The sequence below is a fragment of the Notolepis coatsorum genome (assembly GCF_963971535.1).
Source record: "Notolepis coatsorum genome assembly, chromosome: 3".
NCBI classification, from domain to species: domain Eukaryota; kingdom Metazoa; phylum Chordata; class Actinopteri; order Aulopiformes; family Paralepididae; genus Notolepis; species Notolepis coatsorum.
Genome location: NC_140167.1, coordinates 181074383 through 181088340, shown reverse-complemented (window position 1 = coordinate 181088340; position 13958 = coordinate 181074383). Strand labels below are relative to the sequence as shown.

Here is a 13958-nt window from a genome sequence, read left to right as displayed (position 1 = left end):
CCGGGAGGGGTAGAGGAATGTTCGGGTACCCAGTCTGAGTCAACGAGGAATAAAGAGGCTCCAAGTACAGGAGCCGGTGCTTGTACTCCCTTGATCAGCAGACAAAAGCAATAGTTGTAATCCAATATGCTCGACAGCATTGACGACAACCAGCCAGCCCCTTCCACGAGGCGGGCCCGAATGGTAATCCTCACGAGGTTAAATCCCAAACGACAGTGGAATCAACGGTGCTCTTCTCCGGTGGTCACGGTCCCAAAGCAATATAATCCAACCAGAAATGGTTCTGCAATCGCCGGTGCCAATTCTCCTGTGTACATGTCCAACGGTTCTCGCCTAGGACTCCTCGGGTGTGGGCACGTATTTAGGCCGCACAGCCTGGATAAGTGCACTAGCTAAAGACACGACGAACCGATGGGTAATGCTACATACGGAAGAACTGTGGCCGCACGATATACAATAAATGATCGACTATTACTTCACATTAGATTAAGTCGAACTCAACGTTACTGCGTTAAACTCTGACACTTTAACATTCTATTCGCACGCGGTTCTCAATGCTCTATTTAGATGCAAGGTTGCTCACTTCACTGCACGTTGACTCGTGGTGAAGGTATTACTAGTAATGAACGAATTTAATTGCTGCTGTTTACACCTGCGCCGTATTTATACCTAAGTGAATATCTAGTCCCAACCTCAGTTCTTGTCTCGTATTACTACGCAGACTCTGGGCATGTACTGACATGCCCGGAGTTGCCTTTGAACTTGCCGTTGGGGGCTTGGTCGTTGGCGCCTGGGGCCGCTGTCCAATAGGAGAGCGAATATTACTCTGGTCTGTACGCAGGTAAAGGGATATTCCGTGTATATATACAAATAATATACAAAGTATATCAAACGATACATATATATATTCAGTTTAATCTGGCCCTTCACAACAACGGCCAAAAACCAGGTGGCCATGAACCCCATCAACACTGTGTTTGATGCCAAGCGACTGATTGGCCGAAAGATTGACGACCCCGTGGTGCAGTCCGACATGAAGCATTGGCCCTTTAAGGTGGTGAGTGATGGAGGAAAGCCCAAAGTTGAGGTGGAATACAAGGGGGAGAACAAATCCTTCTACCCTGAGGAGATCTCTTCCATGGTCCTGGTAAAGATGAAAGAGATTGCGGAGGCCTACCTTGGGCAGAAGGTGTCCAAAGCGGTCGTCACGGTTCCAGCTTACTTCAACGACTCCCAGAGGCAGGCCACTAAGGACGCCGGCGTAATTGCAGGGCTGAATGTACTGAGAATAATCAATGAGCCAACAGCAGCTGCCATCGCTTATGGTATGGACAAAGGCAATTCAGGAGAACGCAATGTCCTGATATTTGACCTGGGCGGGGGGACATTTGATGTGTCCATTCTGACGATTGAGGACGGTATCTTTGAGGTGAAGGCCACAGCTGGAGACACCCACCTGGGTGGAGAGGACTTTGACAACCGCATGGTCAACCACTTTGTGGCGGAATTTAAGAGAAAAAACAAGAAGGACATCAGCCAAAACAAGAGAGCCTTGAGAAGGCTGCACACAGCTTGTGAGAGGGCCAAGAGGACCTTGTCCTCCAGCACCCAGGCCAGCATTGAGATTGATTCTCTGTTTGAGGGCATGGACTTCTACACTTCCATCACTAGGGCTCGCTTTGAGGAGATGTGCTCTGACCTCTTCAGGGGAACATTAGAACCCGTGGAGAAATCTCTGAGGGATGCCAAGATGGACAAGGCACAGATCCATGACATTGTCCTGGTTGGAGGCTCAACCCGAATTCCCAAAGTCCAGAAACTCCTGCAGGATCTATTCCACAGCAGGGAGCTGAACAAGAGCATCAACCCAGATGAAGCGGTGGCCTATGGTGCTGCCGTCCAGGCTGCTATTCTCACCGGCGACTCCTCTGCCAACGTCCAGGACCTGCTGCTGCTGGACGTGGCTCCTCTGTCCCTCTGTATTGAGACCACTGGAGGAGTCATGACGGCCCTCATTAAGCGCAACACGACCATCCCCACTAAACAAACCCAGACCTTCACCACCTGCTCTGACAACCAGCCCGGGGTTCTAATCCAGGTGTGCGAAGGGGAAAGAGCCATGACCAAGGACAACAATGTGCTGGGCAAGTTTGAGCTCTCAGGAATCCCACCCGCTCCGAGAGGGGTTCCTCAGATTGAGGTCACCTTTGACATCGACGCCAACAGCATTTTGAACGTGTCCGCGGCGGACATGAGCACCGGCAAAGAAAACAAAATCACCATCACCAACGATAAGGGCAGGCTCAGCAAAGAAGAGATTGAGAGGATGGTGCAGGATGCAGACAAATACAAAGCCGAGGATGAGTCGCAGAGAGAGAAGATCGCCGGCAAGAACTCTGTGGAATCCTACGCCTTCAACATGAAGAGCAGCGTGGAGGATGAGAACATGAAGGGGAAAATCAGTGAGGAGGACCAGAAGACGGTTATTGACAAGTGTGATCAGGCCATAGCCTGGCTGGAGAGCAACCAGTTGGCTGAAAAAGAGGAGTACCAACATCAACTGAAAGAGCTGGAGAAAGTGTGCAACCCCATCATCACCAAGTTGTATCAGGGAGGAATGCCTGCAGGGGGGTTTGGAGATCAGGCACGAGCCAGCTCAGCCAGCTCAAGTTTCAAGTTCAAGTTCAAGTTCAAGTTTCTTTAATAGTTGTCATACAGAAGTACAGAATACTTTTATACAAAATGCTTCTTACTGTTACGCTCCAGAGACTGTGCTAGACAAGATAAGTATCAAATAACATAGTATAGCATGTAAATTAGAAGTAGAAAATGAGGTCACATTGTTCAGTATAGACATATGTACAATGTTCGATGCAGAATAGACGTAACTGAGTTACCATATAATATACAATACTATGCAGTGTACTAATATACAATACTATATAGTGCAAAGCAGAAATGGGATGAGGTACAATTTAGGTACAATTTACAGTAAGGTGTACGAGTTGTAGTGCAATCCTTTATCAATAAATATAAAGTGTGGGGAGTGGGTGCTACAGTGTGTTTGTTTAAAGTGAGTGTGTGCTATAAAGTGTGGGGAGTGGGTGCTACAGTGTGTTTGTTTAAAGTGAGTGTGTGCGTGTGGATGTGTGTGCTATGTGCGTTTGATGGTTGTTGTGTAGTGTTCATTGTTCGTTGAGCAGCCTGATGGCCTGGGGATAGAAGCTTCTTCTGAGTCTTTCTGTGCTCGCCTTGAGACTCCGGTATTGCTTGCCTGACCGCAGCAGTTCAAAGAGGCAGTTGTTCGGGTGACTGGAGTCCTTAATGATTCTCTTAGCCTTGCCCCTGCACCGCTTGTTGTAAATGTTCTGGAGGGTGGGGAGCCCCCCTCCAATTGTGCGTTCGGCTGAACGTGTCACTCTTTGTAGTCTGCTTCGGTCTTGTGCAGTGCTATTCCCAAACCAGGAGGTGATGTTACCAGTCAGGATGCTCTCTATTGTACATGAGTAGAAGTTCTTAAGGATCTTCTGACTGACTTGGAACTTCCTTAGGCGCCTGAGGAAGTAGAGGCGTTGTCGTGCCTTCTTCACAACACTGTCAATGTGTGTGGTCCATGTCAAGTCCTCGGATATGTAGGCTCCGAGGTACTTAAAGCTGTTCACTCTCTCAACCGGTGCCCCGTCGATGCTGAGGGGGCTGTAGTCCTTGACCCCCGACCTCCTGAAGTCCACAATCATCTCCTTTGTTTTGCTGACGTTCAGGGAGAGGCTGTTTTCCTGGCACCATCCCGCCAGGACCTTGACCTCTTCCAGGTAGGCCCTCTCGTCGTTTGCAGAGATCAGGCCCACCACCACTGTGTCGTCAGCAAATTTGATGATTGTGTTGCTACTCCGCTGAGCCACACAGTCGTGTGTGTACAGGGAGTAGAGGAGGGGACTCAGAACACAGCCCTGGGGGGCCCCTATGTTGAGGGTGATGGATGAGGAGGTACAGTTGCCTGCTCTCACCACCTGGGGTCTGCCCGTCAGGAAGTCCAAGACCCACTGGCAGAGGTCATAGTTCAAGCCCAGGTCCCTGAGCTTGGCTATGAGTTTGGAGGGGACTATGGTATTGAATGCCGAGCTGTAGTCGATGAATAGCATTCTCACATAGTTCCCCTTCCTCTTGTCCAGGTGTGATGCTGCTGTGTGCAGCACATGAGCTATGGCGTCCTCCGTGGACCTGTTGGGGCGGTATGCAAATTGCAGGGGGTCCATGTTGATGGGGAGGGAGGAGCAGATGTAGCCCTTTACTAGCTTCTCAAAGCACTTCATGGCTATGGAGGTGAGAGCTACAGGGCGGTAGTCGTTGAGGCAAGCAGGCTTGGATTTTTTGGGTACAGGGATAATAGTGGACTTCTTCAGGCAGGTGGGGATGACAGCCTGTTCTAAGGACAGGTTAAATATGTCAGTGAATACCGGGGCCAGTTGGTCGGCACAGACTTTTAGGACGTGGCCGGGGATGCCGTCCGGTCCTGCTGCCTTCCTGATATTCACTTTTTTAAAGGTCCGCCTCACCTCATGCTCTGTTACCCTGAACACTGAGTCTCCATCAGCAGCAGACCCCCCCCCCCCATTGCCGTGGCTTGTGGGCTGGTGTTGTTATTACCAGCATCAAACCTCGCATAGAAGGTATTGAGGTCATTTGCTAAGGAGATGTCACTGTTCAGTTTGAGGGAGGTGCCTTTGTAGTCTGTCATCGTTTTGAGCCCCTGCCACATGCCCCTGCTCTGGAGTCGGCCTGTTCAAACTGGAGTTCAATTTTATCCCTGTAGCGTGTTTTGCCTCTATTACTGTCCTCCTTACGTTGTATCGCGCCACCTTGTGGTCATTCATGTTGCCTGCCACCAGGCCGTCGTTGTATGCTTTGGTGCGCGCTTTCAGAGCTTCACGGACGGATTTGTCTACCCAGGGTTTTTGATTTGGGTAAACTTTAATTGTGTTAGTGGGGATTGTTTCTTCCACCAAAGTACGAACAAAGTCCAGCACTGTCTCCGTGTAGATCAGCCAACACCCAGGGACCAACCCAGGGACCAACCATTGAGGAGGTTGACTAAAGTGTAAATGAACTCTTAGAAAACTGATCCATGTCATTTATATATACTTATACTTATTATATACTTATACTTATTGTTTTAATACGTGCGTTGCTGGACATTTGCAATAAAATCATTCAGATTCCTGAAATTTTAATTTCCGTGTTTTTATGTTCAAAACATATATCCCTCCTGTCATTGTAAGTGAAAGTACAGATAGGTGCAATTTCAGTGGCTTTTTCATGTCCCAATTTCCCTATTGACATCCATTAAGAACACATTTGTGCCCAAAGAATGAGCTCTCAATAAAGAAAACTGAAACCTGTGCCCATTTTCAAAAAAAGTGTTAAAAAAATATATATTGTTTTGGAACTACAAACCATAATGAACAAAAGTCACTGAAATTGCATCTATCTGGTCATTTGGATCCTTAGGTACTGGACAAAATAAAGTCAGCTGTGTTCGAGTATGCTGATGGAGTCCACTTTACACTTTTCAAATATACTATACACTTTATTAAAGATGTACATTTTTTTGTACAATTACTTTTGGTCCCCTAAAATGGAACCATATATAAAACCTACAATTCCTACACAGTTCACTTGATAAGGATGTAAATATTGTCAGAATAAATGTTAAAGTCGCCACTTGAGCCTCAGTCTTTGTTTCATTTCAAATCAAATGCACAGACAAAAATACAACAAATGTTTCACTGATATTAAAGAAACACTGCAACATTATGGGAAATCCAGAATCTGACTAGAAAATGGATACCAATTTCCCCTCTGCATTCAGTAGAAAGCTATCCAGCTGCAAGTTAGCCTAGTTTAGCACAACTTAATGGAAGTTGATATGGATATTATAAGCTTGCAGTCGGGATATCTTTCTACTGAACACACAGAGAATATTGGTATCTATTTTCTATATTAGATTCAAATGTATTGTCATTATACAGCACAAGTACAGTACAATGAAAATAAGTTTGGCATCCAACCAATGTGCAAATGTAACGGTAAAGTGCAATAGTAATACAAAATGTACAGGTGATTAAACTTGGTATAAAATATATAAATTAGTACTACTCAGTGTAGTGCTAATCAGATATATGTATATGTACATATAGAACCAATATGTAGAGTGATACAGGCATAAAGACCATGGTCGTAAATACTGGCCAGCAGTGTAACTAGTAAGAGTATAAGGGATATGTAGATATAGATATAGTATCTACTATCTACAGATATGCAAAAGTATTATGTACAGACAGGTTGATAGATATATATACAGTAAGAATAAATATATATGTATATACTGTACACTACAGCATTATAACATGCTATTATACAGTTATATGCCGGTGTATAAATAGGTATATAGGAGGATTATAATGCAGGTATATTCAGACAGATATGGATATGTATATATATATATATATATATATATATGTGGTAAATATAATGTATATATGCGGTGTATATATAGCACTGTTGCAGGCATGTGCACACATAGAGCCCAAGGGGTGCTTGAGCACCATGCCTTTTTGAGCCTAATAAAAAAAGTGCCCTTAAAAAAAAAGAAAAAATATTCATTACACATATAGACTGCCCTTCCAACTGAAAAATGTCAGGATAGAATAAAAATATTAGGTAAAGAGAGAGAGATGCCCCATATTCCATTGAAGTTTGCACTGCCTCCTCAGCGTGCTTCTCCACAGACCTATATATTTTATGCATAGCGTGGGTGGTGATGATGATGATGATGATGATAGAAACCGCTGTGGCGCATACAGTTGAATGCTGGTATTATACTCACTGAGGGACACGAAGAAGTCAAGTCCGATGGGATTTGGGAATCTCAAATACAAATCGGGATTGGAATAAAAAATACATTTATATTAAACAATACAGAATATACAGCACTTCTTGGGGTCTGTAGGGTTAGCACTTATTCCCTCCCCCCTGAACATTTATGGAGATGTATGGGCCTTTTAAGTCAGTGATAAAAGTGTCTTTCAAGGATAAGTGAGCTCCTGCACTGATTATTATAGTTCAATATTCAATATTTGATCACCAAAACCCACCAAAAAGCATAAAAAGGCCCCCCCCCCCCGCCCGAAAAGGGCCCTTAAAAATCGGGCTTGTGCGCTACGCACGCTCGGTTAAAACACACACAGGTATAGTGCCCTTTTCAGCCTTTGAGCACCTGCCCCTCTAAAGTCCTGTGCACGTCCCTGCATGAGTATAGGTTAGTTAAGTTGGCTTAATGCACTAACAAAATAACCCAGTTTGCTAGCACTTCACATTACAGTATCCTCTTAAGCCCGACGGGACCGGTACCGGTCCAAAATGATGGTTGTTAACACAGCAGGAGACGATATTTCCAATTTCAACAGGCTATTTGTTTAATGAAAGAAAGTTTTAACAGCAGAGCTATGGATCTAGCAGACGGTCACCACAGCTTGAACAAAAACACTCTAACCTCTCAACCCCTGTGCTTGTCAGATAATACCTTCCCAGCCCTGCCCCCACATGACAGATATGATGACGTGACATATTATATCAGATATGACATGACGTACATTAAGATGACACATAGATTTAACATCGAAGAGAGATAAAGACATTAAGATGACACATAGATTTAACATCGAAGAGAGATGTGATTGAGTGAGATGTGTGTGTGTATATGTGTGTGTGTGAAAGAGAGAGTAAAATGAGTGTGTGTGTATGTGATTGAGTGAGATGTGTGACACATAGATTTAACATCGAAGAGAGATAAAGACATTAAGAAGAACATAGATTTAACATCGAAGAGAGATGTGATTGAGTGAGATGTGTGTGTGTATATGTGTGTGTGAAAGAGAGAGTCAAGATTAAAATGAGTGTGTGTGTATGTGACTGAGTGAGATGTGTGTGTGTGAAAGAGAAATGAGTGTGTGTGTATGTGACTGAGTGAGATGTGTGTGTGTGAAAGAGAGAACAAGATGTTACAAGATTAAAAGGACAAGATGTGATGTACAAGATTAAAAGCACAAGATGTGATGTACTGAAATGTCTATCTGTCTATCTTAAAGCTGTTTTAAGAACATCAGCCGGACCGTCGCCCTAGTGTCTTTCAGTACTGTTAGTTGACCTATATTAAACTAGTTCACTCCATCTACACATTTTCCACAACATTCCCCCATTTGGGGCTATCCCTAGTCCCACCCAAATCATATAACCAAGAAAATGTGAACGTCTAACTAAACGAGACGCTTTGACCCTTTTAACCTCCTTCCAGTTAAGAGTACCCTCCTCCCGTTCGGATGCACTCCTTCCCCTACTTAGATGCACCTCTCCCCGTAAGGTTTAGGCAGTCCGCTACGACGCAACAACCAGCTCCTTTCTTAGGACTGCCTTGTCCGACGTCGGCCCCTCTCCCCCAACAGAGATGCAGGTCTCCACTTCCGGCGGTAAGGTCTCCTCTCATGAACGGAAGCAGTCCCCTTATTTTACCTTCAGGTGCAGTTTAAGGCTGGGTCCCTTTCCAACCTTAGGAGAGACAATCCAGATTCCTCTGAATTGACACCCCTTACCCTTCTGCTTCCCAGTGGTTCTTTTCAAACCTGCTGATCACAGAAGCACAACTCGCCTACTAACCCTGTATCGGTTAGTAAGGTTACTGTGGCCTGACTGTACATTGAGCCAGGTGCATTCATGCCACTGTTGTCCAGTCACTCACGGTCCCACATCCCGCGTGTCTGTGACTATAAACAGGGTCATAACGCTCTCCCAACCGGTTGGCGACCCAGTCGATAGCGACCTCATAGTCCGTCATCAAGTCAGGACCCCAAGCGGCTGACTGTCCGTAGTACCTATCAGCCACTCAGTTTAGAAACCGACGGTCTTGTCCCCACCCCGCTTGCTCCGGGCAAGGAAATATTGACCGTTTTCGCCAGCCTTGCCTGTTCACGGCAGGAGCTGTGCCCCCTACGGTGCACCGCCCTGCTCCTAGGTGTGGACTGTCGCCCACGTACCACCCAGTGCCCACACCAACTTACGTGCGACGTTTCCTGGGCCGACTAGACGGTACCACAGTGGTATGTTATTTCATACCTCGTTACGCACGAGGGCCTTCAGTCACTCCCCAGCACAATATATATGTGTTTAACGTGTGCCCAGACTCTTGCGAGCCCACTGCCGCCTGTTATGGTCTAGAGGTTCGGGGTGCCTACCCCCTCCCTAAACCATATTTATATAATAAAAGTTTAAATGCCTAATCTAAACAAGAAACCTAATAAATTTTAAATGTCTAACTAAACAAGAACGCTTACTTCATTCACTGGACCCCTAACGGACCAACAAAGGCTGACTACCGTTCTCACAATAAACACAAAACCGCTCAAAACAAGAGTAATAATAAAACATCAAAAAAAATACCCCAATTTATAATCCTAACCTGACAGACAAATCCCCCCAACCTCCACCGCTTACCAAATGAGCCACAGTTCCGGCCGGAAACCGCGACTCTCATCAGGGAAAGGAGAAGTTGACCGTCAGAACTAAACATAGAACATCCCTCCCCAAAAAAAATGACATTGTCTCTTCCATAACATTGAGTCCTAGTGTCCATCGCTCAGCCCCCCTTCCATGCCCACGCCATAGTCTCTTCACCGTATTGCCAAAAGTCACATTTTGCCAATACAGCAACCACCACGCCACACCTCCAGTCCCCGTAGAAACATGTCCCCATGCTTGGACGGGAGGCGCTGGTCCCGACCTCACAACGTGTCCCCCCCATCTTCACACCTCCCGGCCTGTCGAAACATGTCACGACATGCCCGGACGGGAGGTGCCCATCTTGCCCACTGCGTCAGCCCCCCCCTTTGTCCCTTCAGTCCCCAGAACCGATCCCCAGAACACTTCTTCTCAATGCTTCCTCAGGCTCAGAACCGACACTCCGTACCATTCCATACCGATGCCCCTTTCCATTCCGGTTTGACCAGGACCATGAGTAAAATAAACAAAAATAATAAAAAATAAACCATCACTCAGACCATCCCCCGTCACTCTTAAAGGAAAGAACCAATACAAAATGTCTTCAAAAAACATTTACATGTTGTTTTCTCTTTTTTTTTTTTTTTTTTTGAAGTAAAAGGAATAAAACAAACAAAACTGAACCAAACAGAAAGAAAATGTCCCTTCCTCACCATACGCCTAGTTAAAGGAATAAAACAAACAAAACTGAACAAAACAAAAAGAAAATGTCCCTTCCTCACCATACCCCTAATCCTCCATCCCCTTGTCTCCCTTTAAGGCAGCATAGAGCTGAGGGCATGGCCCGATTGGTGGCTCAATCTCTTTCTGCCCCACCATCAGCATTCGGCTCGTTACGTGTGAAGTTACCAGCCTACCCAAGAGAGGCATACCACAACAGAAAAGGAGAACCAATATCAACCCTGCCACCCCAATGGATATCCCCGTCTGCATCATTATGCTTCCCCACTGTCCCAATCTTTCAAACACCCCACTCCCCCACCATTCTTCATTCCGGCCAGAATTCCCCCTCAACTCCTCCCTCAAATCCTTCAGCTTAGCCATGGCCTCGGAGAACTTTCCCCCTGGCCCCACATTCGTCGGAATGAATGTGCAGCAGTACTGTCCAAACATGGAACAGACTCCACCCTTCTCCGCCATTAACCAGTTCAGAGCCTGTCTATTCTGCCACGCCACCGTACTGGTCGCGTGCATCTGGTCCCCCATTGCATCCAACGCCTCCTCGGTGTAGTTGAGATACCGCTGCTGATTGTAAAACAAATAGTTGATCCACCCGGTGTTCTTATTGACCGATATCCATGGCAGAATAGACTCAAACCCTGCCGCAATCTCATTCTTAGCCATGAACTCGGCTGGAATGCCCCTTGGCTGTCCTATGCTGTCCAGATACACCCTTGGGTCTGCCTTGTAGCTACGCTTCGTTCGAGAGATAGGAGACTCAGAAGGTCCTTCCGTCACTGATAATGGTAGGACCACCATTGGCATGATCGCCTGAACCCGGGCACATCTACCTGACCAATCTAAAGGACGTGTATTCCTCAACCTCCTACCGCCGCAGAGCCAGTATTGGTCCGCCAGTGCTATATCCTGGACATGAAAAGGGCAAGCTACAGGCCGTGGGTTGGTATCCACTCCCTTTAACACGACCCCGTGTCCACACTTTCCTTCTTTCGTGCAGTTAGTCGTGATGCTCCAAATAGTAGTGCACCGCCCCTCTGCCACCTCCCCTACGTCCCGGGTCCCCTCCCTTTGCAAGCACTCGAAATCCTTGGTCAGCCATAGTTTGACACCTCTGGGTATTGGCAACCCCGTCGCTACCCCCTGCACACGTACATCCAATTTCCTACAACGTTCCCGCATAGTGACATCCTTGAAATCCGTGACGTTTCCTGCCGCCTTAAAACGACTAGAGCCGAGCAACCCCAAACACTCTGCCTCGCACCAAGGGCGACTATTATGGGGCCCCTCCCATGCCTCTGCGTCCCTGTCACACTGAGCCCAACTGAACTTCGTGCCCTTCACCAGCAGCCTATCCGAACGTGCCTTGGAGCAGACATAACAATCCTCTATCTGATTCTGCGCGCTCGTGTACTGGACCCACTTAAACCACTCATTCCCTAAAGCCGCCCTATACATCGGGTCAGCCTCCGGGTCTTCCTCGTCATAGTCATAGTCGCCCCCATCTTGTTCCCCGGGAGGAAGCAAACCCCTCAACCTGGCCCAGAGTGAGCCCACTGAGTCCCTCAACATTCCAGCTGTCCTCTGGAACATATCCTGTCCCCCCACCTCTTCCGACTCAGTGTCCTTGACCTCCCTTTTTCCCCTCACCCCTGTCCCCTGTGCTTGGTTCGGGACAGGCTCAACCCTCCTTTCTACCCCCACCGCAGTTGCGCAAATGGAGACGTCAGCTCTCCCGTCCACGTCTACTACCTCCGTCAATGTAGCGTTGGCATATGCACGCACTATATGCCTCTCAGGACGGTCTATGCGCACCGTGCATTCAGCGGCCCAACATGAAACGGATCTTAAGTAGTATTTAGAGGCAGATGGTAGCGAGCAGAACTTCGTTGCCTCTTTTAGCGTCACCGTCCACCGTCCCACCTCTAAACTCAATCTCATTCTGTTACGCTCTGCACTCCAATGGATGATGATTACACACATATTGTGATACTGCTGAGGGCGTATTGCTGACACCAACATTGACACCGCACATTTCACAACCCAATCCTCGTTAGTATAGTGGTAAGTATCCCCGCCTGTAACGGGGGAATGGTCAAAATCAAAAACATGCCCTTGCGGTCCTCCGGGAAACACCCCTTTTGGTTGTAGTCTTATCTTCTCCCCCCCTTCCTCGATGGAGGGCAGAGGGGGCGCCTGATTCTGAGCCTGGTCATGAAAGCCTGCCGGTACTTGAGCCTGAGCGGGACCCCGTGGGACTCCTACCCACTCAAACCCGTCATCCTCAAGGACGGGTCGACCGTGACGGTTCTCAATGACGTCGTTGCCCCCGGCCGACCGTCCGCACACTGCTGCCAACATCTGCGGGAGCATCAGCAGGCACTGCACCTTCCAGTTGCCGTCTCGGGCCCTCCATGTCGGGTTCTGCATAACTGCGATCGATTGTATCCCCCAAGAGATCGCCGCTGGCCTTTATGCAGTGATTGAAGTGGAACCAGGTCGCTGATCCTTTGACTTGGACTGCCGTTCCAGTTGATCGGATCACCTCGTACGGGCCCTCTCTCCGGGGTGATGACCACTTTTTCTTGTGGACCTTTACGAAGACCAGGTCCCCAGGGATCAGCCTCGGTTTGGTGGCTTCCTTCTCCGCCTCCTTCACCCCCCTTTTCTCCTTTCTCTGCTCCTGTCGAAACACAGCTTCATGTATTTTAGTCACTTGCTGAAGATATTTTTTCAGATCTTGCTCAAAAATATCTAATGCCGGGCCCCTAGCCAGGTGTCTAAATGGCGGTGCTGGCATGCTGCGGCCTGTAAGCATTTCATGCGGTGTTAGCTGTGTTTGGCGGTTTACGCTGCTTCTAATAGCCATCAGAGCAAGTGGCAAAGCATCAATCCAGTTAAGCTTAGTTTGCATACAGATTTTCAACAGTTTGTTTTTAATGACCAGATTGGCCCTTTCCACCTTTCCCTGCGACCCGGGACTATAGACACAGGAAAGGCGCTGTCTTATACCTAATTTCTGCATCAGCCCTTTAACCACCTTGTCGATGAACTCGCGGCCATTATCGCTTTGTAATATCGTGGGAATTCCAAATCTCGGAACGACCTCGCGACACAGGAACTTGATCACTGTGTCCGCGTTCTTGTGTTTAGATGGAATGGCCTCAATCCAGCGACTAAAGCAGTCCTCTACTACCAGGAGGTATCGTTTGCCCTGCACTGGCGTTATCATATCTGTGTAGTCCATAATCAGGTGTCTGAATGGTCCCTCAGGGAGGGGTGTGTAAGCCGCCACTGTCGGTACTCCTTTGCGCACATTGCCCTGTAAGCATGTTAAACACCTGGCTAGTGTAACGTCAATTTGTGCCTGAAGCTTTGGGGACCAAAATCCCATTTTCGTGATTCGTCTCAGGGTCTCTGCTCTTGCACAGTGATCAACACCATGAGCCTCAGGTATCACCAAGGACAGAAGATCGATGGAGGCGACTATCAAACCGTTATGACTCCTCCACAGACCATCTGCCCCCCTTACAGCCCCCCTCTCCGTCCACGACTGTTTCTCGGCCTGCGTGGCTGAGTCCTGAAGATCACTCAAATTATCCTCAGTTACCTCAGTCGTCAGTTCGGCCGCAAACATCAGAACAGCCGTGGACGGCACCGCAGCCGCCGCC

The 13958-nt window shown here is 47.5% G+C and overlaps 1 protein-coding gene across 1 annotated transcript; it reads left to right on the top strand.

The window, feature by feature from the left end:
• Positions 1-940: 940 nt before the first annotated feature.
• LOC311226086 (heat shock 70 kDa protein-like) lies at positions 941-2704 on the top strand (the record flags this gene model as incomplete). Its single annotated transcript, XM_084311462.1, has 1 exon — positions 941-2704. The coding sequence occupies exon 1, from the start codon at positions 956-958 to the stop codon at positions 2702-2704; it is 1749 nt and encodes a 582-aa protein (XP_084167588.1). The 5' UTR covers positions 941-955.
• Positions 2705-13958: the final 11254 nt, after the last annotated feature.